Source organism: Ostreococcus lucimarinus, chromosome 5 (assembly GCF_000092065.1).
Source record: "Ostreococcus lucimarinus CCE9901 chromosome 5, complete sequence".
Classification (NCBI taxonomy): Eukaryota; Viridiplantae; Chlorophyta; class Mamiellophyceae; order Mamiellales; family Bathycoccaceae; genus Ostreococcus; species Ostreococcus sp. 'lucimarinus'.
The window spans coordinates 393234-416116 of NC_009359.1; the positions used below are offsets into that span (position 1 = coordinate 393234).

Consider the following 22883-nt stretch of genomic DNA (forward strand, 5'->3'; position numbering starts at 1 on the left):
AGACTGAGCCTTGAAGTCCTCGTACTGCATTCGCAACTCAGACAACTCGCGACGCGTAGTAATGGCGTCTCCCGACATCGAAGACTTCGACTTCTCCAACTCTGTTTCATGCTCCAGTAATAGCCTTTCGAGCTCCTCAACTCTTGAATCGCGAAGTCCCAAAGTACTAGCGTGACGGAACTTGAGCACAGTGAGTTCCTTCTTCTGAATTTGCACGAGATCGGCAATTTGCTGCTCAAAGTCGGCGTGCGCTTGCTCGGCGCGTTTCGCAGCGTCAGCGGCTTCAGCGCGCATGCGCTCTCTCAATTCTCCAAGTTGCTGCTCGAAGTTCGCCACCATAAGTTGGTATCGAGATTCAGAATCTTCAGCATCCGATGCTGCTTTCGCCTTGTGCCGAGCAGACAGACTTTCGAGTAAAGTCTTAAAGTTCGCCTGCGCTTCAAGTTCGCGTTCAGCCGCTTCATCCGCCGCCGCGCGCAGTTGTTGCTCGAAATCCGCTTGCGATTGCTGCGCGCGTGCTTCAGCGCTGTCAGCATCAGCTTTCATGCGCTTGCGTAAATCCTCGAGCTGCTTCTCGTACTCTTCCTTCATCTGCAGGAAACGAGCGTGTTCAAACGTTGCATCGGACTTTGACTTATTCTTCAATCGCTCCGCCAAGTCATCGAGCTGATTTTTGAAATCAACCTGCGCTTGGTGCTCGCGCGCAGCACTTTCATCTGCGTCTATACGTGCGCGTGTGCGAAGATCTTCGATTTGCTTGTCATAGTCGGATTTCATGCTTTGGGCTCGACTCTTCGCCTTTTCCGCGTCAAGCTTGAGTTGATTCTGGAGGTCGTCCAATTGCGCAACAAGGTTCGCCTTTTCGTCCTGAAGACGCTGCAACTCCGAAGAAGCGGTGGATTTCGTGGAATCCATCGAGGACTGTGCCTCTTGAAGCAAGAGTTCAAGCTCGGCGACGCGTGCGTCGCGCACGCGTACAGTCTCGTCGAGATCTTCGAGCGCCTTCAGCTTCGCTTTCACTTCAAGCATCTGGTCATTGAGCGAGCGAATCGTCTTGTCGGACGTCGCCGCCCAGCTGCGTGCCTCGACGAGCTCGGCGGACGTAAACGATTTTACGAGTGCGACATGACGCTGGTGCAACCTTCGTGCGCGCAAGACGCGGCACATCCAGGACCAGCGCAACGACGTTCGTTGAGACAAAGCACGCGCTTCCGCGTCTACGAGAGCCTTTTCAGCGGCTGCAAGTTGCGAGCGGAGAGCATCACCGTCATTTGAAGCCGCGCTGGTCTTCAATGATAACCCTTCCAACTCGGCCCGCAGCGTCTCAATTGTGCTCGCCAACGTCAACTTTTCTTCGGAGGAAACTTTCAGTAACTCCTTCAGATCGCTAACAGACTTCTGAAGCGCGGTTATATCATCAGCCGCTCGACTGTTTTCACCCTTCGCCGCTTGCAAAGCAATTTTATAACCATTGACATCTTTTTCGAGTTCAATGATTCGCGCGACTCGCTTTGCTTCTTCATCCGCGCTCCATTGTGCTTGGAGAGTTTCAATTTGGCTTCGCGACTCGGCGAGCTCGCGGCGTAAAGTGATGACGTCCCCGGTAGAAGTAGACTTCAACGCCTCCCAATCGTTCTGTGATTCAAGTAACAGAGCCTCGAGTTCGTGAATGCGTTTGTCACGAAGTCCCATAGCACTCGCTTGACGGAACTTGACAACCGCAGAATCCTTCTTGTGAACTTCAGCGAGATCAGCCAGTTGTTGCTCGAAATCCGCTTGCGATTGCTGCGCGCGTGCTTCAGCGCTGTCAGCATCAGCTTTCATGCGCTTGCGTAAATCCTCGAGCTGCTTCTCGTACTCTTCCTTCATCTGCAGGAAACGAGCGTGTTCAAACGTTGCATCGGACTTTGACTTATTCTTCAATCGCTCCGCCAAGTCATCGAGCTGATTTTTGAAATCAACCTGCGCTTGGTGCTCGCGCGCAGCACTTTCATCTGCGTCTATACGTGCGCGTGTGCGAAGATCTTCGATTTGCTTGTCATAGTCGGATTTCATGCTTTGGGCTCGACTCTTCGCCTTTTCCGCGTCAAGCTTGAGTTGATTCTGGAGGTCGTCCAATTGCGCAACAAGGTTCGCCTTTTCGTCCTGAAGACGCTGCAACTCCGAAGAAGCGGTGGATTTCGTGGAATCCATCGAGGACTGTGCCTCTTGAAGCAAGAGTTCAAGCTCGGCGACGCGTGCGTCGCGCACGCGTACAGTCTCGTCGAGATCTTCGAGCGCCTTCAGCTTCGCTTTCACTTCAAGCATCTGGTCATTGAGCGAGCGAATCGTCTTGTCGGACGTCGCCGCCCAGCTGCGTGCCTCGACGAGCTCGGCGGACGTAAACGATTTTACGAGTGCGACATGACGCTGGTGCAACCTTCGTGCGCGCAAGACGCGGCACATCCAGGACCAATGCAAAGCTGCGCGCTCTGACTTGGCTTGCACGAGCGCCTTTGCGCGCGTCGTGTTGGATTCGTCGAGCTGCTCGCGAAGAATTCTGAGCTCGCCGTGCAAGCGCGAGACTTGACCGGAGGATGAGCTCCTCGCTGACTCAAGTGAAGTTTCATATTCACTTATAGCGGTCTCCAGACGCTGGCGTTCGAGCTCAAGTTCATTGATACGGGCTTCCTTCTCCTCAATTTCATCCTTGTGCGTGTGACGCGCAGCAGTGAGAAGTTTTTCGTGCTCGTCGATGGAAGCTTCGAGGCGCTTGACGAGCGCTTCCAATTCAGTAATACGGCGCTGATCGACGTCCTTCTTCTTCAACGATTCAAATTTCGCGCGCAATTTTTCAACCTCGGACTTGTTCTTTTCATCCGTCTTTCGAGCTGACCTATTGGCATTGTCGAGTTTTTTCTCGAGATCACGTATCGTTTCTCGCAAGGCATCCGCTTCTCTTCTGGAAACCTTCACAGCTTCGTCATACCGCTTTTTCGAATCCTTGTCCAGCGTGTCGAGATCCCTGTTCAGTTGCTTCGCGAGTTTACCACTCTCGGAGAGTTTCTCCTCCAAATCTTTGACTTTCATCCGCGCTTGCGACTCATCCGAAGCCATCTTACCCTTTAACGTAGTGATTTCGTCTTGATGCGCTTCTTCCTTCTTCGCGGCGTCGTCAGCGCGTTGCTTCAGTTTGGCGTTGGATTCATTCAACGACGTAATCGTGCGCTGAGTGAACTCTACGTAGAGTTTATGATCAGCTCTCATGCCACGAGTGAAGTCCTTTGAGGTATCGAAGAACCTGTCATGACGATCTCGCTGTTTGACATTCGTAAGGAGTAGTCTCCATCTTGCCGCCGCGAGCTTCGCGGATGATGTCTCCTGGAGCCCGGCATAAAGTGAACTCGTTTCGTCGAGGCGGTTACGGAGCGTCGCGCACTCCGATCTCAATCGCGACTCTTCTGAGGAGAGTCGCGCTTTTGTTGATTCCGCGCTCGACTGGAGTTCTTTCATGCCATCCTCCAAGGAGGCGATGAGCTGTTGAAGCTCCTCAATTCGAGCTTCCGACGCCTTCTTTATCCCCAGATTCTTTGCGACTTCATTTTCGAGTTGCTTCTTAAGATTACGAATTTCGTCGTTCAGAGAGTTGATCGTTCGCTCGCTTTGCTTTTCAATTGAGGCCCGATTCTTTTCCGCTTCTTCAAACTGCTTCTTCATGACGTTCAAATTGTCATCGCGTCGCTTTCGCAACATCTTGAGCTCTTCGTCAACCTTTGATTTGCTCTTTTTACTTCCTTCCAGGTCATTCTTTAGCGCCGCAACCGTGTCACCGAGCGAACGAACCGTCTTTGTCGATGCCTCCGCGTGAAGACGGTATTCAGTCCTCATCGACTTGACAAAGTCGCGAGCTGTGTGCGTAAATCGGATGCCACGATTTCTTAGACGAAGCTCGTTGGCCAACATCGACCAGCGAATACGGACACGATCCCTCTTCGAGGCTACGTGAGCTTCCGCTTCCGCTTTCCACGCGTCTCGGATGTCTTTGATTTCCTGCTCGAGGGAGCGAGAATATGCCGTCTTCGTTTCGTGTAACGAGTTCTGATAACTTTCGACCATACCTTCGAGCACCCCAATGCGCTCGTCGCGCGCCTTCATAGCGCCGTCGGTCTGGAACATTTCGCCTTGCATCTGTTCGATTTGCGTCTCAAATTGCTTGGATTGCTTATGCATTTCCTTCAGGTCCGTCTTCGACTTTGCTATAGTACCTTCGAGCGACTTGTTCTTGCTTACCATATCAGCGAGCTCCTTCTTTAGCGCTGCTATTGTGTCACCAAGCGAGCGAACTGTTTTTGTCGTGCCCTCGGCGTGAAGCCGATATTCAGTCTTCATTGACTTGGCAAAGTCCTTTGAAGTATTCAGGAATCGAAGGTGTCGCTTACGCGTGCGAAGGAGCGAGCACAATGCAGTCCAGCGGCTCGTCGCGAGTTCACTCTGCAAGACATCGATACGCTCTCGCAAAGTTGAAATTTCGCCTTCAAGTTCACGGGAATACCGCGTTTTTGTTTCGTGCAGAGATTCCTGATACTCACTCACCATCTTTTCAAGCGCTTGAATACGATTATCGCGGGCGGCCAACGCAAGTTCATTATTGAATTTGAATGCGTCACTCTCACGGACTTCGTTCTTCAATGCTGCCGCAAACTGTTTCGAATTCTGGAAGAATCGATTATGCCGAGCCTTGAATGTAAGGAAGCGCGCAAAGTGAGACCAACGAAGCGTGGCCAGCTTCGATCGATGCTCGCTGTCGCCTTCTGCAAGACGCTTTTCTAACTCGACAACACTTTCCGCCAGCGATTCTTTACTTGCCATCATATCGCTGAGGTCCTTTTCAAGCCTTTTGATCGTCTTGTCACTCTCACGGACTTCGTTCTTCAATGCTGCCGCAAACTGTTTCGAATTCTGGAAGAATCGATTATGCCGAGCCTTGAATGTAAGGAAGCGCGCAAAGTGAGACCAACGAAGCGTGGCCAGCTTCGATCGATGCTCGCTGTCGCCTTCTGCAAGACGCTTTTCTAACTCGACAACACTTTCCGCCAGCGATTCTTTACTTGCCATCATATCGCTGAGGTCCTTTTCAAGCCTTTTGATCGTCTTGTCAAGGGACCGTATCGTTGCCGTCGCCGCGGCAGCGTGCTGCCTATATTCCTCCTTCATGGATCTGGAGAAGTCCTTTGAAACAGCGTAAAATCTGGCGTGCTTTTGAATGATTCGTGATTTGCTATACATCGCGGCCCATCGCAATCTTGCCCGTTCACTCCTTCCGTTCGCGATCGCTGAAGCGTGCGCAGCCTGTTCCGAGGTCAGCCTGCTTTGAAGGCGTGCAACTTCGCCCTCGAGGTCGCGGGAATACCTCGTCTTTGTTTCGTGCAATGAGGATTGATACTCCTGCAACATTCCTTCGAGGGTCACAATGCGCTTGTCTCGAACATCCAAGCATTCCGCGTGATCTCCCCTGAGCTTCGCAATAATCGCTCGCAGTTCATCATTGCGCTTCGTGAGTTCGGCGTTTGTTGCTTCGGCTTTGTCTTGCAGAGACAAATATCTTCTGTTGATCGATTCTGTACCTTTCACGGCTGAATCCAGTGAACTACGCAACGTGTCGTTCGCTTGAGCCATGTCTCGCTCTCTGGTCGCCGAGAATTCTGCATTGACGTTGTACTGATGCTTGAGAACGCTCAATTCGTCAGCAAGTGCCAGTAATTCAGACTTAGCACTGTCGCGCGATGCCGTCATGTTAAGCAAATCATTCTGCAAAAATTCAACCTTTTGCTGCCATTCCTTGACGTTCGCTGCGTGACTTCCGCGAAGTTGTCTATCCCTGGCGTCGCTCTCACTCGTCTTAAAATCAAGCTGAAGTCTGAGTTCGGCGATTTGAGCCTGAAGCTGCTGCGCGCTCACATCAGCGGCGCGCGTCTCCACTGGCCGCATCGATTCGACATGTTGAATCTTGATGTGCTTCTCTTCAAGAATCTGGCAGCGCTGCGTAACCTCACGAATCGATTTGGTAACTGAGACCTTGTGCTGCTCGGCCATCAAAGTCGACTTGGTGGATTCGGATACCGCAACTTCAAGCTGCTTGCTCTTAATATCGAGCCTGCTCAGATCCACGGATTGCGTGTTGATGATGTTGTAGGCTTCACGCAGCTTAGCGGCCTCGTTCTGCTTCACCAATGTGAATTCCTTGTCCTTTTCGCGCAGAAGTCGTCTGTACTTGGCGACATCTTCTTCATTCTTCGCACGCAACTGCTTACACTGCTTCTCAAGCTGAGCCATTTTCAATTGATCCGCCTCGCTCATCGACGGCACCGCGGCTGTCTCGCCATCGGTTGCACGTACCGGATATTTTTTGGCAATTTCGTTCTCAAGCGCTTGAACTCGTCGCTGATCCTTCTCACGAAGCTCGCAGACAGTCTTCAATTCAGTCTCTGTGTTAGTGAGCTTTACGAGTAGAGCGTCGTACGCGTTCTTGAGGCTTGTTCCGCGAATGGACGCGCGCCATTTTGCAACACCGAGCGCGGCGCGACGGTCGGATAACTCGGCTGTTCTCGACTCGAGTTCGCGTTCAATGCCCGTGATTTGATCGCTAAGACTATCGATCTTCTCGTCTCGGCTACGAAGGTCACGAATGTACGACGCGTGATCCGTTTTCAATTCGAGGATTTCTGCATCTTTACTCTTTAGTGACGATTCGAGCAACCCCAAAGAGTCCGCAGCGGCTTGCTTCTGACTCTCCATCGACGCTTGTGCGGATTTGAATGCCTCAGTGCTGGAGTGTTTCAACTCTTGGAGCGCAGCCTCACCGTCGGAGATCTGCTGTCGCAGTTGCGCAATGATAGTATTCGACTTGATGACGTGCGCGCTGTGCGCCTGTTGAGCCGCCGAGTGATCAGCGTCGAGTTTCTCCGACGCATCTCGAAGAGTCGCGATTTCCTTACGTAACTCATCGATCAACGCGGCGTTTCGCTCGTTGTCGCGGCTTTGTAACTCCTCTTTTGACTTGAGCTGCACTTGAGACTCAACTTCATCCTTCCGTAACTTTTCTATGGTGTCCAAATACTCAAGCATGCGCGTCTTGAGCGCAAAGTTTTGCATTCGCGAAGTTAAGTGCGCGAACGTCAATCCGGTTCTCCGCTCGATCAACGTTCGTTCAACGTCCGGCACACCCTGATTGGAATTGTAGTGAAGTGTGTGACGGTCGCTTGTCATCAAGTCACGGATTTTCGCACGGCAAACTTGAAGTTCTTCCTCTATCAAATGCTTGCGGCCTCGGACACTTTCTTCGCGCGATTCCGCTTTGGACAAGAGACGCATCAGTCGCGAAATCTCGGCGCGTAGATTCGTCCGATCCGTGTCAAACTTAGTGCGATCTCGCTTGCGCGACTTTTCACTCTGCGTGATCTTCGTGCGAATAATGGTCGTCTCGCGTACGTGCGACTCAATGCTCTCCTTCAACTTGCGCTCAATCACCGTCGTCGTGCTCTGCGACTGCTCCAACTCCTTCGTTAGAAGCTTGATTTCTGAGGTGAGCTTCTTCGAAGTGGTTTGAAGTTCTTTCGTCGCGCTGTCGCGCTCGCCCGTCACAGCGTTGATCCGCACTCTTAAAGCATTGAGTTCATCCTTCAGGCGATCGACTTCTTCGGACTTGCCATCGAGGCTCTTCTTGAGAGCAGCGTTTTCGATTTCAAGTTTGTGTTTGTCATCTTCCAACTTCGCGAAGGCCTCGTTGGTTGATATAGAGATGTTAATCGACGACTTGATGTCATACGAGCTCTTTAACTCGATTTCAAGCTTCGAAATGCGCTCCTGCGCGTTCGCGTTGATTTTCTCGAGCTCGATGATGTCCTTCTTCAACTTGGCGTTCAAGTCGTCGAGTTGATCGCGCTTGCGGCGTTCGTCGAGCGCATTTTGCTTAGTCACTCGATTCGCGGCCTCAATAGCAGCCTCGAGAGAGCGCTTTGCCTTTACTCGATCCTTCTCCGCGTTTGCAGTCAGTTCTTGAATCTTCTTTTCCATATGTGCCTTGAGGTCGTTCAACTCTTGCTCGAGCGCGGCCTTCGCCGAACGCTCCTCGCCGAGCCAGCGCGTGTGCTCCTCGAGCGCGGCTTCTGCGGTCGCGCGTCGCTTGTGACAGTCGCCACAATCATTGCGCTCTGCACGAAGCGCTTCTTCTGCACGTAACGCTCGAACGCGCCAACTATCATCGACAGTCTTGACTCCGCCGTCTGTGCCTCGCCATGCTTCGAGCAGGGCAAGCGGTTCAACACGAAAACTCACCCCCATGGGGTTATCGACGCGTTTAATGAGCGGACTCGTGCTCAACTCGGGTTCATCGTGCACGTCAGACCCATTCGTTAACCCATCCAACAGTCGAGAGATGGCGCTTGCGGAATCTTCTTTTGCCGGCGGCGGCGGCGGCGGCGGCGGCGGCGGCGGCGGCGCTGCCTTGGGCTTGGGCTTCTCTCTCTTCGGCCTTGGCGACGGCGAGCGCCTCTCTCTCGCCTCGCGCGGCCGATTTATGAAATCATCCCGACTTTGTCTGGTATCGACCCCCAAAAGCATCCCTTTGAAGAAATTCACTGATTTCCCGTTCGCCTCCCCGTTCTTGGCCCCCGTCCTCGTCTTACCGTCCGTCGGCGGAAGTTCGCACCCTTCGCCGCCGAATCGGCACTCTGCGCGCGCGCGAGCGATCATCGCACCATCGTCAATCATCGTCAATCGCGGTCATCGCGCGCGTTCCGATTCGCGCGCGTTCGCCTCGCCTTCGCTCGCCTCGCCTCGCCTCGCCCGCCGCGTTCAACCGCACGTACTCGCCAACCATTCAAATTTATCGCTCCGCATCGACGCCAACGTCTCATCCGACCCCTTCGTCGTCCTCGCCCAATCCTCGCGTCCGATCGGCGTCGTCGGTCGCGCGCTCATCGCGCCTCGATCGCCTCCGCGCCGGTCTCACGCGCGCGAACGCGACGCGATTCGAACGTTCGTTGATTCGCAATCGCAATCGCGATTCGTTCCGTGGGACGACCGTCCGCGCGGTCTCGTTCGCGTCGTTCGCGTTCGCTCGCGGTGCGCGCGCGCGTGCGTTCGCTCGCGCTCGCGCTCGCGCTCGCGCTCGCGTCGACGGCGCCGAACACTGCCGCGCGCGCGCCTTCGGAATTGAATTCCCGAATCGAGGCCGACGCGTCATCCTCGCGCTCGACGAGTCACGACCCGTCGCGAGTGGATTTCTCATAATACACACACGGACCGTCGCCGCCGCGGCGCCGCGCGAAGGGTCGGTCGCGCGAGTGCGCGGCGCGGACCTCGCGCGCGCGTCGAGCGACGCGTTCGCGCGCGCGCGGATCGACGCGCGCGAGCGCCCGAAGCGTCCGCGCGGACGCGCGACGGCGTCGACGCGAAAAAGCGGCGACGCGCGGTGGAATCGCGACGAAAGGACGCCGAACGGACGGACGCGGAGAATCGAACGAGCGACGGCGTGACGCGCGAGCGGACGCGCGCGCGCGCGAGTGGACGCGCGTCGGACGCGAGCGTCGAAGACGATGAGTCGGCAGAGAGAGTCGAAGGAGGAAGTCGCGCGACGAGCGTTGGCGGAGTTTAGTTCGCAGATCGAAGAGGTTACGCGGAGCTCGGGGGACGCGACGACGAGGGCGCGGGTGGAGCGACATCTGACGCGATTGCCGAGGCAGTACTCGCTGGACGTGAACTATCTTGAGGATATTCTCGCGCACGCGGATATTCTGGATAAGGCGGCGACGGATGATCGCGAAGGGACGGGGGGGCGGAGGTCGGGGGTATGGTGCACGTGTCGCGAGGTCGACGTGTCGAGAAAGAATGCAGAGGTCGTCGACGCCATGGATGCCGACGATTCGACGTCGATGGATCATAACTCGCGCGGCGTGGATATTCTACGTCATGGAAGTGGGTACGGGGGATCACACAGCGGGTCGACGAGACCCAATTTGCGCGCGCCGACGTTTGGTTCGAGCTTGACGTTGACGATGCTCGGCAGTACGGCGGATCCTCGACAGGTGGGGATGTACGAGATCGCGGTGAGCGCGGGGAACAAACCACGTTTACTCTCGCGCGTGTCCGCCGTTTTATTCGACGTTGGGTTGAACATTGCCGAAGCGCACGTTTTTTGCACCGACGATGGTTACGCGTTGGATATTTTCATAGTCACGGGTTGGCGACAAGGAGACGCGGCCTCGGTGCAATCAGCCGTACAGACAGCATTAGATGCCGCGGACTTTAGCGATTTACCGGCATCTTCGAAAGGAACGAACGCGATCACCTCCAGTCAAGGATCTGAGGGCAGGATGTCGAACCCCTCTGGCGATAGGTCAAACTCAGATTCCATCTCCATAGACGGCGGCGAATGGGAACTCACTGAAAAACAGCTCGTGTTTAACGAAAAGATCGCTAGTGGAGCGTTTGGGCTTTTGTATAGGGGGAGCTACTGCGGCCAAGAGGTGGCCATCAAAGTCCTGAAGAGCAACGCCGCGGAGGGCTCGGGGGCCGAGACGTTGCGCGAATTCGCGCAAGAGCTCAACATTTTGCGACGTGTTCATCACAAGAACATCATACAGCTCATCGGAGCGTTGACAAAGCAAAAAACGATGTGTCTAGTCACCGAATTCATGCACGGTGGGAACCTTCTGCAGTACGTGCAAGAGCACGCGCTCAAGCTTCCCGAGCTCATTCGGTATTCTCTAGGAGTCGCCATGGGTTTGGATTACTTGCACAAGATTAACATCATCCATCGCGACATCAAGACGGCGAACTTACTTTTGGATGAAAATAACGCGGTGAAGATCGCAGACTTTGGCGTCGCGCGCATCCAGCCCACGGATGGGTCAACCATGACGGCGGAAACCGGCACTTACCGATGGATGGCGCCCGAAGTCATCGCGCATCAATTCTATAACGAGAAAGCTGACGTGTACTCGTACGGTATCATGGTTTGGGAGCTCGTGAGTGGCGGCGAAGTACCTTATCCCGGCTACACCCCCTTACAAGCCGCTGTCGGCGTCGTGCAGCGCGGGTTGCGACCGACGATTGCTCCGTCGTGCCACGCCGTCATCGCGCAAGTGATGCAGTACTGCTGGCTCGTCGACCCCAACGCCCGCCCTGGTTTCGAGCAAATCATCTCGTTGCTAAAGCACGTCGACGTTCCGCGCGAACAAGAGGGCAAGCACGGGTTTTTCGATCGTTTGAGATCGGTGAGCTTCAAGTCAAAGAAAAAGGAAGCACAAACGCGCAGCGGTTGACGAACGCCGCGACGACGCCCGTGCGTCGTAGTCTTAGCTACACGAATTACGCGATGTATGACCGCGTGTCTGTTATTCAAAGCGAGTCACTCGTCGCTTTCTCGAACAACCACTCCGTCCCGCGTCCCTCGTGCCGCACACCGCCGCTCGCGCTCGCGCGAGCGCGGTTTCGATGTCCGATCATGGCTCTCGCCCTCCTCGCCCAGGCAGCACGCTTCTCTTCAGAATCATGAACCCCGAACTGTTCTACACCGTCCCCAAGCCCGTTCTCGCCGTCGGCGCCGCCGTCGTCGCCGTCGCGTGCGCCAACACCGCCCGTCTCGTCCTCACCGCCGACCGACCCGAGCGCGACGCCGCGCGCGCGCGCGAAAACTTCGTCGACGACGACGACGGCGACGACGCGCAGCCGTAGCCGTAGCCTTAGCCGTAGAATCCCAGCCCGCGTTCGTCCCAGCCGCGCCGCGCCGCGACCGCGACGCGTCGCGGTCGCGCGTCCAACACTATTAGTGTTACACTAAACGGTAACGCTCGACCGATCGAGCGACGCGACACAGCGCGACACAGCGCGACGCGCGCGCGACCGGACGCGCGCGGTCGTCATGGACGTCTCGGTGTTCGCGACGATCGACGCGCGATCGGGCGACGGCGGCGACGCGGGCGCGGCGACGCGCGCGCTGGCCGTCGTCGATGACCGCGCGGATGCGACGGACGCGCGACGCGCGCGCGGCGTGGCGATGACGCGCGGTGGCGCGCTGTGGAGCATGACGCAGGTGTACGCGATGTTGCTCGTCGTCGTCGTCGGGTATAACGCGACGGCGAGCGCGTTTCGGGGACGGCGATTGGATCTGAGCCCGGAGGGGATGATGTTGGCGGGCGGCGTCGACCCGGCGACGGTGGCGAGGTATAACGCGACGCACGGCGCGGCCTTTGGGTACGGAGCGAACGCACAGAGAACGAGCGCAGTCGCGACGCGGTGGCGACACGTGACGCGGTACGCGATTCGAGGTTCGTTCAACGCGGCCGCGGGGGCGGCGGTCGGCGCCGTCTCGCAAAGCGCGCGTTTGGCGCGAGGAAGCGTGCGATTACTCGTGCCCGCGCTCGAACGCCTGGGGCTTGGCGCGATCGTGGACGCGGTGGCCATTGTGAGCTCGACGGCGACGTCGTCGGTGAGGAATATGGTGTGGTTGGTGATGTTCGCGTCGACGCCCGTCGTCGATTTCACGCTTTTGCCGCTGTACGATTTCGTCCTCGACGGTCTCGAGCCGTTGTATCAGACATTCTTCACGGGTACGATGGATTTCTTCGAGGACATGACGTTTAACCTGGAGCAAAATCTTGCGACGGTGCTCGACGCGCGTTTGCTTTCGGTGATCAGGCGACCGATGCGAATATTCTTGAACCCGTTCAAGTGGCCGAGGGCACTGTATGACGCCTTTATTCGTCCCGCGTACGAGTTTTGCGCCTACCCCGAGCTCTTCGACGCGCTAGACGAGCCCGTGCGGCCCATCGTGAAGCGTACGTACGGTGATAGATGTCGAGCCAGCGCGTGGGGGGATTGGACCAAGTGCAGCATGCAATGCGGTAGCGGTTTCAGAGTGCGCGTAAATCACTGCGGCAAAAAGCAGTACGAGCGATGCGTCGGCGCGGGCGTCGTCGGCTGCGACGGCGTGTGCGATAGCGGCTTGCGAACCGACTGCAACGGCATGTGCGGTGGCAAAGCACTTCTCGACAAATGTGCGGTTTGCGGCGGTAACAACGCCGCCATCGGCTGCGATGGCAAGTGCTTCAGCGGTATGCGAGAAGATACAGTCGGTAACTGTTGCCACGCGGCGACAATCACCGCGAGCGGCATGTGCGGAGAAGGCGACAACTTACCCGCGCATCTTAAGGCGGCAGCGGCGGCGGCTCGCGCGAAGGCGACGTCCGCAAAGAAGAATGTCTCCCTAGTGCGGCGGTTCATCAACTTCGTGAAAGCGACGCTGCGTTTTGCGTTGAAGGCGGTCCTCGCCGTCCTTCGCGTCGTCGCCTTCGCCATTCGATTTGTTTCGGCGACGGTGACTTTTACGCTGCACACTCTATTTTCTTCGGCCAGTCTGAAATTGGTCGGAACGCTCACTGCGTGTTACATGGCGATTGGGGTAGTCGATAAGAAGGCTCAAAAGAACGTTGGGCAGTTTATTCGCGAAGTTGTCCCTTTCATGGATGAAGACGCAAAGGACGAGAGTCGAGTCGTCGGCGCATTCTCGAAAGCCCAAGCGGCGAAGACGCCCAAGGAAAAGATTGAAGTCTTCGTCAAGGACCTCATTGAGAGCTTTAAGCGCGCGGGCGACGTTCCTGGTTCGATCGCGCACTATCTATCTTGGCTATGCAAGCGCTTGTACGGCGTAATCGTCGTTGTATCGCCTTTTATTCTGCAATTTCTTCGAGATGCGTCTTACGAAAACGTCGTGAGCGCACGGGCGCAGATGGCCAAAAAACATGAAGAGGCCGAAAACATTAAACGACAAAACGAAGAGCTTGCGAGGCGAATCGAGCAAGAGGTGCGCGCTGATGAGGAGCGCGAGAGACTCATGAGCGAAGCGGCAAAGGTGCGAGAAGAAGCCGCCAAAGCTGAACGTGAAGCGGCGGAGCGAGAGCAAGCGCGTCAAGAAGAAATGGCTCGCCTCACGGAAGCAGAGGCTCAAGCAAAGACGCAATTGGAAGAAGAACGAAAGAGAGCCACCAATATACTAGAACAAGAACGTGCTCAAGCGAAAGCTCGCCTCGCGGCGGAAGAGGCTCGTTTGAAGGAAGAAGCTGAACGGATCAAGCGAGAAGCGGCCCTGAAACAAGCAGAGCTGGAGCGTGAACGACAAGCGGAGCGAGAGCGCCTGGTGCGTGAAGAAGCCGAACTCAAGGAGCGTCTCGCTGAAGAGGAAGCGAAAGCGAAATCACATAGATTTGATGAGGAGGAGGCACTCAAAGTGCGCCTTGCGGAGTTGGAGGAGCGAATGAAGGAGCGCAGTGACGTCATAAAGAGGCTCGAAGCGGCGGATGTCGAAGTCAAGAAAGCCGAAGTCAGTCAGATGACGAATAGGGCTACTTCAGCTGCAGTACGTTTGGAGACGGCCGAGAACGAATTAGACAGCATGGCCAAACGCATAATCACGTTTGAGAAGGCGAACATGGGTAAAAAGTACGCACTCCAAAGCAAGCGCGCCATGGCAGACGCCAAGGAATACTGCGGGCTGCTTTCTGACTTTTTTGTGAGGAACGACGAACACCTTAAAGCGGAAGAAGAACTATCGATAATCACGAAATACCGAGACTTATCGAACGACGCGCCGGCTGCCCTCGTGGCCCGCTTAGAGGACGTCTCCGAGGTTCCCATCGCGATTTCGAAGCGGTTCAACTTTTTGCTCAAATACCGTGCTCGACGCAACGCCATCATCGTCTTGTCGAAACTTTCGGCGAGGCATCCTGAGGATGCGGTCAGACGCAAGTGCTTCGCCGCGTTGAACAAAATCACGCGGTCGTCGACGTTTGGTCTTATCGTCTCGGCGCGTTGTGCAGCGCTTCCAAACGCTCTAATGGCGATGGTGGAATGGGCGAGCTTGGGCGAAGAACGTATAACGGAGGACAACGCGCCGTGGGAGGCTATGGAACTTGTTCATAATCTCGTCTCCAGTCGACGCATGAAGCGCTCGGAAGTTCTTAGGCGCCATCTCGCCGGTGGGCTCTTCGGTCGCTGCATCTTGGCCGTGGTTAAACTCGTTCCACACATTCCCAGTTTTCAAGGAATGATCTTGGGAACGCTTTGGCAGCTCATGCGTGCCTCTGGTTACGATGCGACGCTGCAAAACGCCCTCGTCGCTGACGGCATCATCCGCCACATCCTGGACTGCAAATCGTACGCCAAACAAAACAGTGAAGTCGCGCGCGTCTTCTGCGGCTGCGCTCTCGCGCTCGCCATGAACAACGAGCCGGTGCAAAAGCAAATGTTTGACAAAAAGTGGCCCGCGCGCATCGTCAAAATTTTAAGCCTTCACCAGGCGATCGATTACAAAGGCGAGTTCACCACGCTCAACGACTGGCTGTCGTCGAATGCGTAGGCACGCATAGCATCGCGCGACGCGTCATCTCATGTAAATTAATCACGAAATCGTGCCCCTGACGAGCTCGACGACTAGCTCGCGCGAGCGCTCCCGCGCGGCGCGCCACTGAACCGTACTTCCACGCGCGCGGCGCCGTCCACCCGTCGCCGTCGCGAAGTCTCGAGTCGCGTGTTACATGCCACTCGAGCGCGGCGACGTCGGCGACGCGATGGTGCGCGCGCCCGCGGTGCCGGCGTCGTCCTCGCCCCGCGCCGACGCTTCGGCTTCGTCATCTTTCGTTGACGTTCGTGAGGACGTCTCGCGAGACGATACCGATGCCGTTCGCGCGCCGAGCTCGCCCGCGCGTAGCGGGAGTAAATTGTGGGGCATCGCTCGCGCGCGGGTTCGAGACGACGCGGATGTCGCGAGAGGACGCGTCCGGGACGCGCTGCGGGACGGCGAGGACGCCGCCGCGGCGAACAAACCCGCGCGACGAGGACGTCGACGGATGAGCACGGAGTATGAAAATTATTTGCGACCGATCTTAGATAGAATGCCGGTGAAGCCAGAGCGCGTGAGTGCGGTGAATGGGCCGTTGATGAACGTCACGAGGATTGACGACAAGACGCTCGACGTAAAGATGACGACGTCGTTTCGAGCGCACTTTGGAGAATCGTTACCGAGTATTGGTCGACGCTCGTTGGCGCTTCCAGAGAGCGAAGGCGATGGGCAGAAAATCGTTGCGATCGGAAACAGCGGATGGATCGATCAAAACGCGGGCGGTGTGCAGATTTCGGAGTTGGACTCGGGAGACTTCGTGCCGGGACGCGGGGGGCGGTATTCGGTCATGACGCCGGAGGATAGCTGGGGTGCGACCGAGCTTCGCGCGCCTTCACCCGCTATTGGATGGTACGATGATAATGAAACAACGAGTGATTCGCTTCAAACGGAGTTTCTGATCGACCCCGAGGACGTGCGATTGCAGGAGCGCATCGCCGTCGGCGGTTTTGCCGAGGTGTTCAGAGGCACGTGGCAAGGGACCGTGGTTGCCGTGAAGCAGCTTTTAGAGCGCTCGAGCGAGGTAAAGACGACGTTAGAAAGGGAGGTTGAGGTGTTGGCTAAGTTACGTCACCCAAACTTATTGCTGTTCATGGGATATTGCGTCGAGCCGCCGTTGATTTGCACGGAGTTTATGCGACGTGGATCGTTGCACACAATTTTAAAGTCAGGAAACGTGTTAGAACCGGCGAGGAACCATGCGGTCGCCATCGCAGTCGCGCGTGGGATGTCGTACTTGCATTCGCGATCTCCACCAATACTACATTTGGATCTGAAGAGTCCGAATATTTTGGTGGACGAGAAGTGGCGCGTGAAAATCGCTGACTTTGGCCTCGCGCGCATGCGCCAAACGACACAAGTCAGCGCGAAGAGCGAGTTTCACGGCACGCCAGAGTGGATGGCCCCAGAGATGCTGCGTGCTGAAGACTTCGACGAACGTGCGGACTCGTACTCGTTCGGCGTCGTTTTGTGGGAACTTCTCACGGCGCGAAAACCGTGGATGGATTTACACCCGATGCAAATCGTCGCCGTCGTCGGTTACTCCGAACGCAAGCTCGAACTTCCACCCGAGGGCGTACCCGCCGCCGATCACGACTTCACCATCCTCCTCTCTGATCTCTTCCGCGCGTGTGCTCAAAAAGATCCGACAAATCGTCCGCTCTTCCCCGCCATTCTCGACGCTTTGGAAACCGCTCGCAAGCGCGTCGCCGCCGACGGCGCGAGCGCCGCCGCCGCCGCCGCTCCCAACCCGTCCGAGCGTTTGGGCGTCCAATTAGAAATCTTAGACCTAGCCAAAGACCGCGCGAGCGGCTGACCGCGCGATCGTGTCAGAACAAAAGTTCCTTCCTCGTCGTTCCCGCGCGCCGCCTCGCAAGTTCTGAAGCACCTCTGGAAAAGTGAACGTTTTCGATGACGCGCATTCTCGTCATCGCGCGTCGCACGCGAGCGCGCGCGCGCGCCGTCGGCATGTCGGGAAACGAGCGCACGAGAGATGAATCAACGTTCCTCGCCGGTGCGCGCGACGAACGCGACGAACGCGACGCGTCGAGCGATGAATTCGCGCGCAATTAAACGTGTGACGACGACGACTGACGACGACGGAAACGACGCGGAAACGACAGACACGACGCCCGTGTACGCGACGTTCGCGGAAGACGTGACCGGGTTCTTCGGAAAGTGGAACTTGCAGCCGAACGCGCCGCGGTCGAAACGACTCGGGTCGCCCGCGCGCGACGGCGGCCGCGGCGGCTCGGGACGCGCGGTCGGGACGTCTTCGCCGCCGCCGCGCGAACCGAAGTGGACGGACGAAACGGATGAGGACGATGAATATTTATTTAGTGATCACGACGCGGTGACGCCGGCGGCGAAACGGCGAGTGGTGTCGTTCGAGAGGGTGAGGAGCGTGCCGGGGGCGCGCGCGGCGCGCGGCGCGGGGAACGCGGCCAAGTTGGCGGCGAAAAGTTTTAAGCGGTTCACGAGTCGGGCGGCGCGAGGCATGGTCGGGGTTCTGAGCGATCGCTCGAGCGTGTTCGACTTTAAGATGTTTAAGCTCTTCACGTTCGTGTTGAACGTGACGCTGAGCACGTTTGAGATCCCAAGGCAGTTGATTTTGATTCCTCTCATCGTGGGCAGTCGATTGGCAATGGTGCCGGAGTGGCTGCTGAGCGCGTTCGAGTATGATTCGTGGGAGATGCCGAGAGCGAAAAAGAAACGCCCCAAGTTAAGCACCGATTTTAAGTTCCCGACGCTTCGTTGGAATGCTTTGAAGACGTGGGAGAACGCGATGCAAGCGGGGAGAGAGAGTTTACGCCGCGTCGAGTCGCAAGTGCGCACCGAGCCGGGTGAGACGCCGGAGATGAGAGCGGTGATTGATAAACTTATCGAGGAAGGTTTGGCGTACGACAAGGCGTGCGATAGCCAGAAGTCGCAGGCTGCGTTTGAGCGCGCGCTCGAGCTAAGACCGAAAGATCCGGTCGTGATGATTTCTTTGAGTAAGGAACTCAGCGACCGCGTCTTTGATCACGAAATTTTCCACAACAAGCCGCAGGCGAGACAGCTTGCGTCGAGAGCCGCTGATTTAGCATCGGAGGCGATCGAACTCGCACCTGAGAACGCACAGTGCTACATCGCGCTGGCCGTGGCGAACGCGCGGTTGAGCATGTTCAGCGACGCGCGGCAAAAGGTGGAACTCACGCACTCGATTAAAGGAAATTTAATGAAGGCGTTGGAAATCGAGCCCGAGAGCGATTACGCCTATCACGTGCTGGCCAGATTCGAGCACACCATGGCGCACATCGGTGGATTGATGCGGTATTTAATCAAGACAATATACGGCGCCATCGAACCGGCGACGATCGAGCGGGCTGAGGAGTACTTCAGGCGAGCGATTGAAATCAATCCAAAGCGCCTGATTCACGGCGTTGAGCTCGCCAAGCTTCTGTACGAAACGAAGCGATATGACGAGTGCAAAGAATTGTTGGTGCCATCGATCGAGCTAGAAATCGAAGACATCAACAGCGTGCGGACGAAGAAGGACGGCGAAGCGTTACTTAAGAAGTTGACCAACAAACTCAACAGGACGCCGAGTCGTCTCTCGATGTCTCGCACACCGTCCAAGCATCGTCTTCCGCGTACCTCGTCCTCGTCGCACACTCCGATGTCGCCGTTGACACCGATCTCACGCAATAACTCCAAGGGCAGCGGGCTCTTTGATTAGACCTATTATCGCCGACGGTGAACCCAGCGAGGCGTATGTAATAAAGCACCGACTAGTGAGCAGCATCAGACAAACAGAATCCACTTTCTTCAGACACCAGCGCGCATCGCGTCGCGTCGCGCGAATCGTCGCCATGGCGCCGAAGAAAAAGTCTGCGCACATCGCCCGCATGGCGGCCAGCGCGCAGAAGCGCGAGCGCGGTGACGTTTTGAGCGGCATTCGCGCCGCCGCCGAGGAACACGCCGCGGAAGACGGACGCGTGGACGCGCGACGAGGCATGGCGACGACCGTGTTCACGGTCGAGAGTCTCGGGTTAAAGTCGACGAAGACGCGGGCGAGCGAGAAGAAGCGCGGGATCGGTAGCGGCGGAGCACACCGAAGAGGGGTGACGACGGTGCTCGCGGCGGAGGCGAGCTACGACGTGGAGCGACGCGTTCGAGACGGCCGACGACCGTTGATGAGCGAGCCGAGAGGGTACGACGAACGAACGCCGGACATGTTTCAAGACGACGCACGGTCGTTGAGGTTGATGCCGGCGCGGCCGAAATGGGATTATGAATTGAAAAGAGGACGGTTGCACGCGAGAGAACGAAAGGCGTTCGTGAAGTGGTTGCGATCAGCAAAGGAGGCGATGATCGAGGCTGGGGGGTACGCACCCGCGTTTGAGCAAAACATAGAGGTTTGGAGACAGTTGTGGCGGGTGTTAGAGCGCTCAGATGTGGCTGTGGTGGTCGTCGACGCGAGGAATCCGATGTTGCATTTGCCGCCAGCGTTGTATGCGCACGTGACGCGGCGATTGTGCAAACCTCTCGTCGTGGTGTTAAACAAGACGGATGCGGTACCGATGCGTGCGATCGATGAATGGGCTGCACATCTTATGGCGTCTTTGCCGGGAATCGACGCAGTTGTCGGTTTTTCTTCCCGCGACGAAGCACCCGAGGACGAACGGTTTTGGGATCGCAAGGACAAAAATCACGAGGAGCGAGACAACGCGTCAGTGCGCATGCACCGTCAATCGAGTATTCCCATCGGACGCGACGCGTTACTGCGCGTGTGTCAAGAGCTCGCGCGTTCGGGCAAACGTTTCGACGCGGCGATGGAAGACACGATGGAAGACGAACATGATGGAAACGACGACGGCGAAGAAGAAGGGGAAGAAGAGGAAGAAGAAGAAGAGGTGGACGAAGAGGGCGAAGCGTACGTGCGGCAGGCGTTGAATCAAGAGCGCGAGGAAGCAGAACGAGTGAAAGCTGAAGGCCGAATAATGATAGGACTCGTCGGGCACCCCAACGTGGGTAAGTCTTCGATGGTAAACTCTATTCTTCGACGTAAAGCGGTGAGCGTGAAGGCGACGCCGGGACACACGAAGACATTGCAGACGCTCATTTTGGACGATCACACGTGCTTGTGCGATTCTCCTGGCCTAGTATTTCCCCGCATCGATATTTCTCCCGCGGAGCAAATCATCGGCAATCTCATTCCTCTTCCAGTCGTCCGCGAGCCATTCAGCGCTATTCGTTGGATCGCCGAAGCAAAGCTCGTCGGTGCGGAGCGGTGGCAAGCGATTCAGCGCAAGTTCAGTGGGTCAAGTGATGGTAAGCTCGCGGCATCGCTCGCCGCGCCTATTACGAGCGTGCTGAAAGTTCGACCATCGAAGGAGTTCGATCCTGAGACGCTCGAGTTGCTGAACAACGAAGATTTGACAAACGACGAATTGCCGTGGTCGCCGCTCTCGCTGTGTCAAGCGTATGGCAAGATGCGAGGATTCGTGAAAACGCGCGGCGTCGACGTCCAACGCGCGGGGCAAGTCATTCTGAGCATGGTTTACGACGGCAAGATTCCGTACGCGATTCCGCCGCCGACCGGCGCGCCTGTGATGCGTTCGAAGGCGGATGTCGTCCAAATCGAAGAAGACAACTTAACCGACGACGAGTCGGATGACGACGAAGTCAACGTCGTACGCTCTGGGTTCTCCGCGCTCGCCATGGATTCGGACGAAGAGACAGCGGCTCAGCAGTACGCTTACAGCTCGGACGAGGACACGAGAGGGACATTCATTTTGAGCCCTGAAGATCTCAAGGAATCCAAACGAGGCCAGCGCGGTAAAAAGTAAAATTCATTCATTGACGTTAAAAATGTCACGGAAATCGGCGCGCTCGTGATTAGCTATGGTGTTCGATGGTTGTGAAACAATGTTTGTAACGTTTAAGATTGTGTAAACGTGTAAAGAATGAATTCATTCATCGTCGATTTGTAAACGTTTAAAGAATGTGTAAAAGCTTGAGCGCAATGGTGCCACTGACGAGCGCCAGCGCGGTCACCTTGAAGTACTTGCCGACGACGGAGACAACTTCGCCCACGAGAATTCGCAACATGACGCCGCCGAACAAAATCATGAACGCGACGAACGCGGCGTGCGAGCCGGCGTCTTTGACTTCTTCCGGAAGCAGATTCACGACTTGTCCCAACGCGCCGGCGACGAGTCCCAACGCGCTCGCCACCGCGCCCGCGTCCTGCGCCACCGCCGAAGGATCGATTTCACTCGCCTTCGTCGTCAGCGTCTCCACGGCTTTCACCAGCGCCTCTTGGCTCAACTCTCCCGTGGTGTAATACGTGTACCCAGCGACGACCGCCACCGTTCCCAGCGCCGGCGGCCCCCATCCCAGCGTCGGCGGTTTCGCCGCCGGCACCTCCCCCGTCGCGTTGAACGACTTCACCCCGATCTCTCCTCCCGGGAATCCTCCCGCCATTCCCCCGAAGTCCTTCTGCAGCCGCACTTCCCTCGTTTCGCGCCGCTTCGCCTTCGCCTTCTCCAGCGCCTTGGCCGCGTTCGTCGCCGCCAATTCGTCCCGGTACGACCACAAGCCTCTCTCCCCGCCCGCGAACCCGCCGGTGAACGCGTCGTCTCGACCCGTCTTGCTCACCAGCCCTCGGTCGTCCTTGATGTACTTGCCCTTTCCCGCGTAGTACTCGCCTCGCGGCGCCGGTTTCGCCGCGCACGAGACGCGCGCGACGACGCGCGCGCGACGCGTCTCGCCGGGACAACCCTCGGCGCTTATCCGTCCGCGCGCGCGCGCGAACGCGCCGGCGCGCTGCGTCAGCGACGCGGACATCGAGCGCGCGCGCGCGTCTCGGCGCTCGACGGCTCGAGCGAGGCGCGCGGCGCGGTGTGCGGCGCGCGCGAGATCGCGACGCGCGGTGCGTCATGGCGGACGTCGACGAGAACGCGTACGCCGCGCTGGGACTGGCGTTCGAGGACGCGCCGAGCGAGGCGACGATTAAAAAGGTGCGTCGAGCGCGCGACGCGCGCGACGCGCGACGCGCGGGGCGACGCGACGCGCGCGACTCGACGATTTCGCATTCGCATTCGCATTCGAAACGACGACTGACGACGACGACGACGACGACGACGCGCGCGAAAACTCGCAGGCGTTCCGAAAACTCGCGCTGAAATGCCACCCCGATAAGCGGCCGGCGTCGGAGCGCGAGCGGGCGGAGAAGGAGTTTGACGCGCTGCGACGCGCGAGCGACGCGCTGCTCGACGTCGACGCGCGACGCGCGTTGGATGATTTCCTGCGCGCGAAAGCGGCGCGAGCGCGCGCGCACGCGGCGCACGGAGCGAAGAGAAAACGAGATTTAGAGGATCTGGAGGCGCGGGAGCGGAAGGCGGCGAGCGCGGGGGAGGTGGGGGCGGAGCGCGCGGCGCGAGAGCGGTTGCGAGGCGAGTTGGAG

At 57.3% G+C, this 22883-nt stretch overlaps 7 protein-coding genes across 7 annotated transcripts; 6 read left to right on the forward strand and 1 right to left on the reverse strand.

Annotated features, from left to right (window-relative positions):
• Window positions 1-7635: 7635 nt before the first annotated feature.
• On the reverse strand, window positions 7636-8319 carry OSTLU_94305 (predicted protein; the record flags this gene model as incomplete). Its single annotated transcript, XM_001417969.1, has 1 exon — window positions 7636-8319. A coding segment is annotated over one exon (684 nt), but the record flags the coding sequence as incomplete, so codon positions are not given.
• A 1736-nt stretch (window positions 8320-10055) lies between these two features.
• On the forward strand, window positions 10056-11361 carry OSTLU_45682 (predicted protein). Its single transcript, XM_001417721.1, has one exon. It carries the CDS (start codon window positions 10071-10073, stop codon window positions 11301-11303), a length of 1233 nt encoding a protein of 410 aa, XP_001417758.1. The 5' UTR covers window positions 10056-10070; the 3' UTR covers window positions 11304-11361.
• Window positions 11362-11902: 541 nt separating this feature from the next.
• OSTLU_24559 (predicted protein) lies at window positions 11903-15401 on the forward strand (the record flags this gene model as incomplete). The annotated part of the gene is made up of 1 exon (XM_001417722.1): window positions 11903-15401. One exon carries the CDS (start codon window positions 11903-11905, stop codon window positions 15392-15394), a length of 3492 nt encoding a protein of 1163 aa, XP_001417759.1. The 3' UTR covers window positions 15395-15401.
• A 1077-nt stretch (window positions 15402-16478) lies between these two features.
• OSTLU_7730 (predicted protein) lies at window positions 16479-17081 on the forward strand (the record flags this gene model as incomplete). The annotated part of the gene is made up of 1 exon (XM_001417723.1): window positions 16479-17081. A coding segment is annotated over one exon (603 nt), but the record flags the coding sequence as incomplete, so codon positions are not given.
• Window positions 17082-17930: 849 nt separating this feature from the next.
• On the forward strand, window positions 17931-19151 carry OSTLU_94311 (predicted protein; the record flags this gene model as incomplete). The annotated part of the gene is made up of 1 exon (XM_001417724.1): window positions 17931-19151. One exon carries the CDS (start codon window positions 17931-17933, stop codon window positions 19149-19151), a length of 1221 nt encoding a protein of 406 aa, XP_001417761.1.
• Window positions 19152-19428: 277 nt separating this feature from the next.
• Window positions 19429-21264, forward strand: OSTLU_15435 (predicted protein; the record flags this gene model as incomplete). Its single annotated transcript, XM_001417725.1, has 1 exon — window positions 19429-21264. The coding sequence occupies one exon, from the start codon at window positions 19429-19431 to the stop codon at window positions 21262-21264; it is 1836 nt and encodes a 611-aa protein (XP_001417762.1).
• A 301-nt stretch (window positions 21265-21565) lies between these two features.
• Window positions 21566-22540, forward strand: OSTLU_92754 (predicted protein; the record flags this gene model as incomplete). Its single annotated transcript, XM_001417726.1, has 1 exon — window positions 21566-22540. A coding segment is annotated over one exon (975 nt), but the record flags the coding sequence as incomplete, so codon positions are not given.
• Between the last annotated feature and the right edge of the window lie 343 nt (window positions 22541-22883).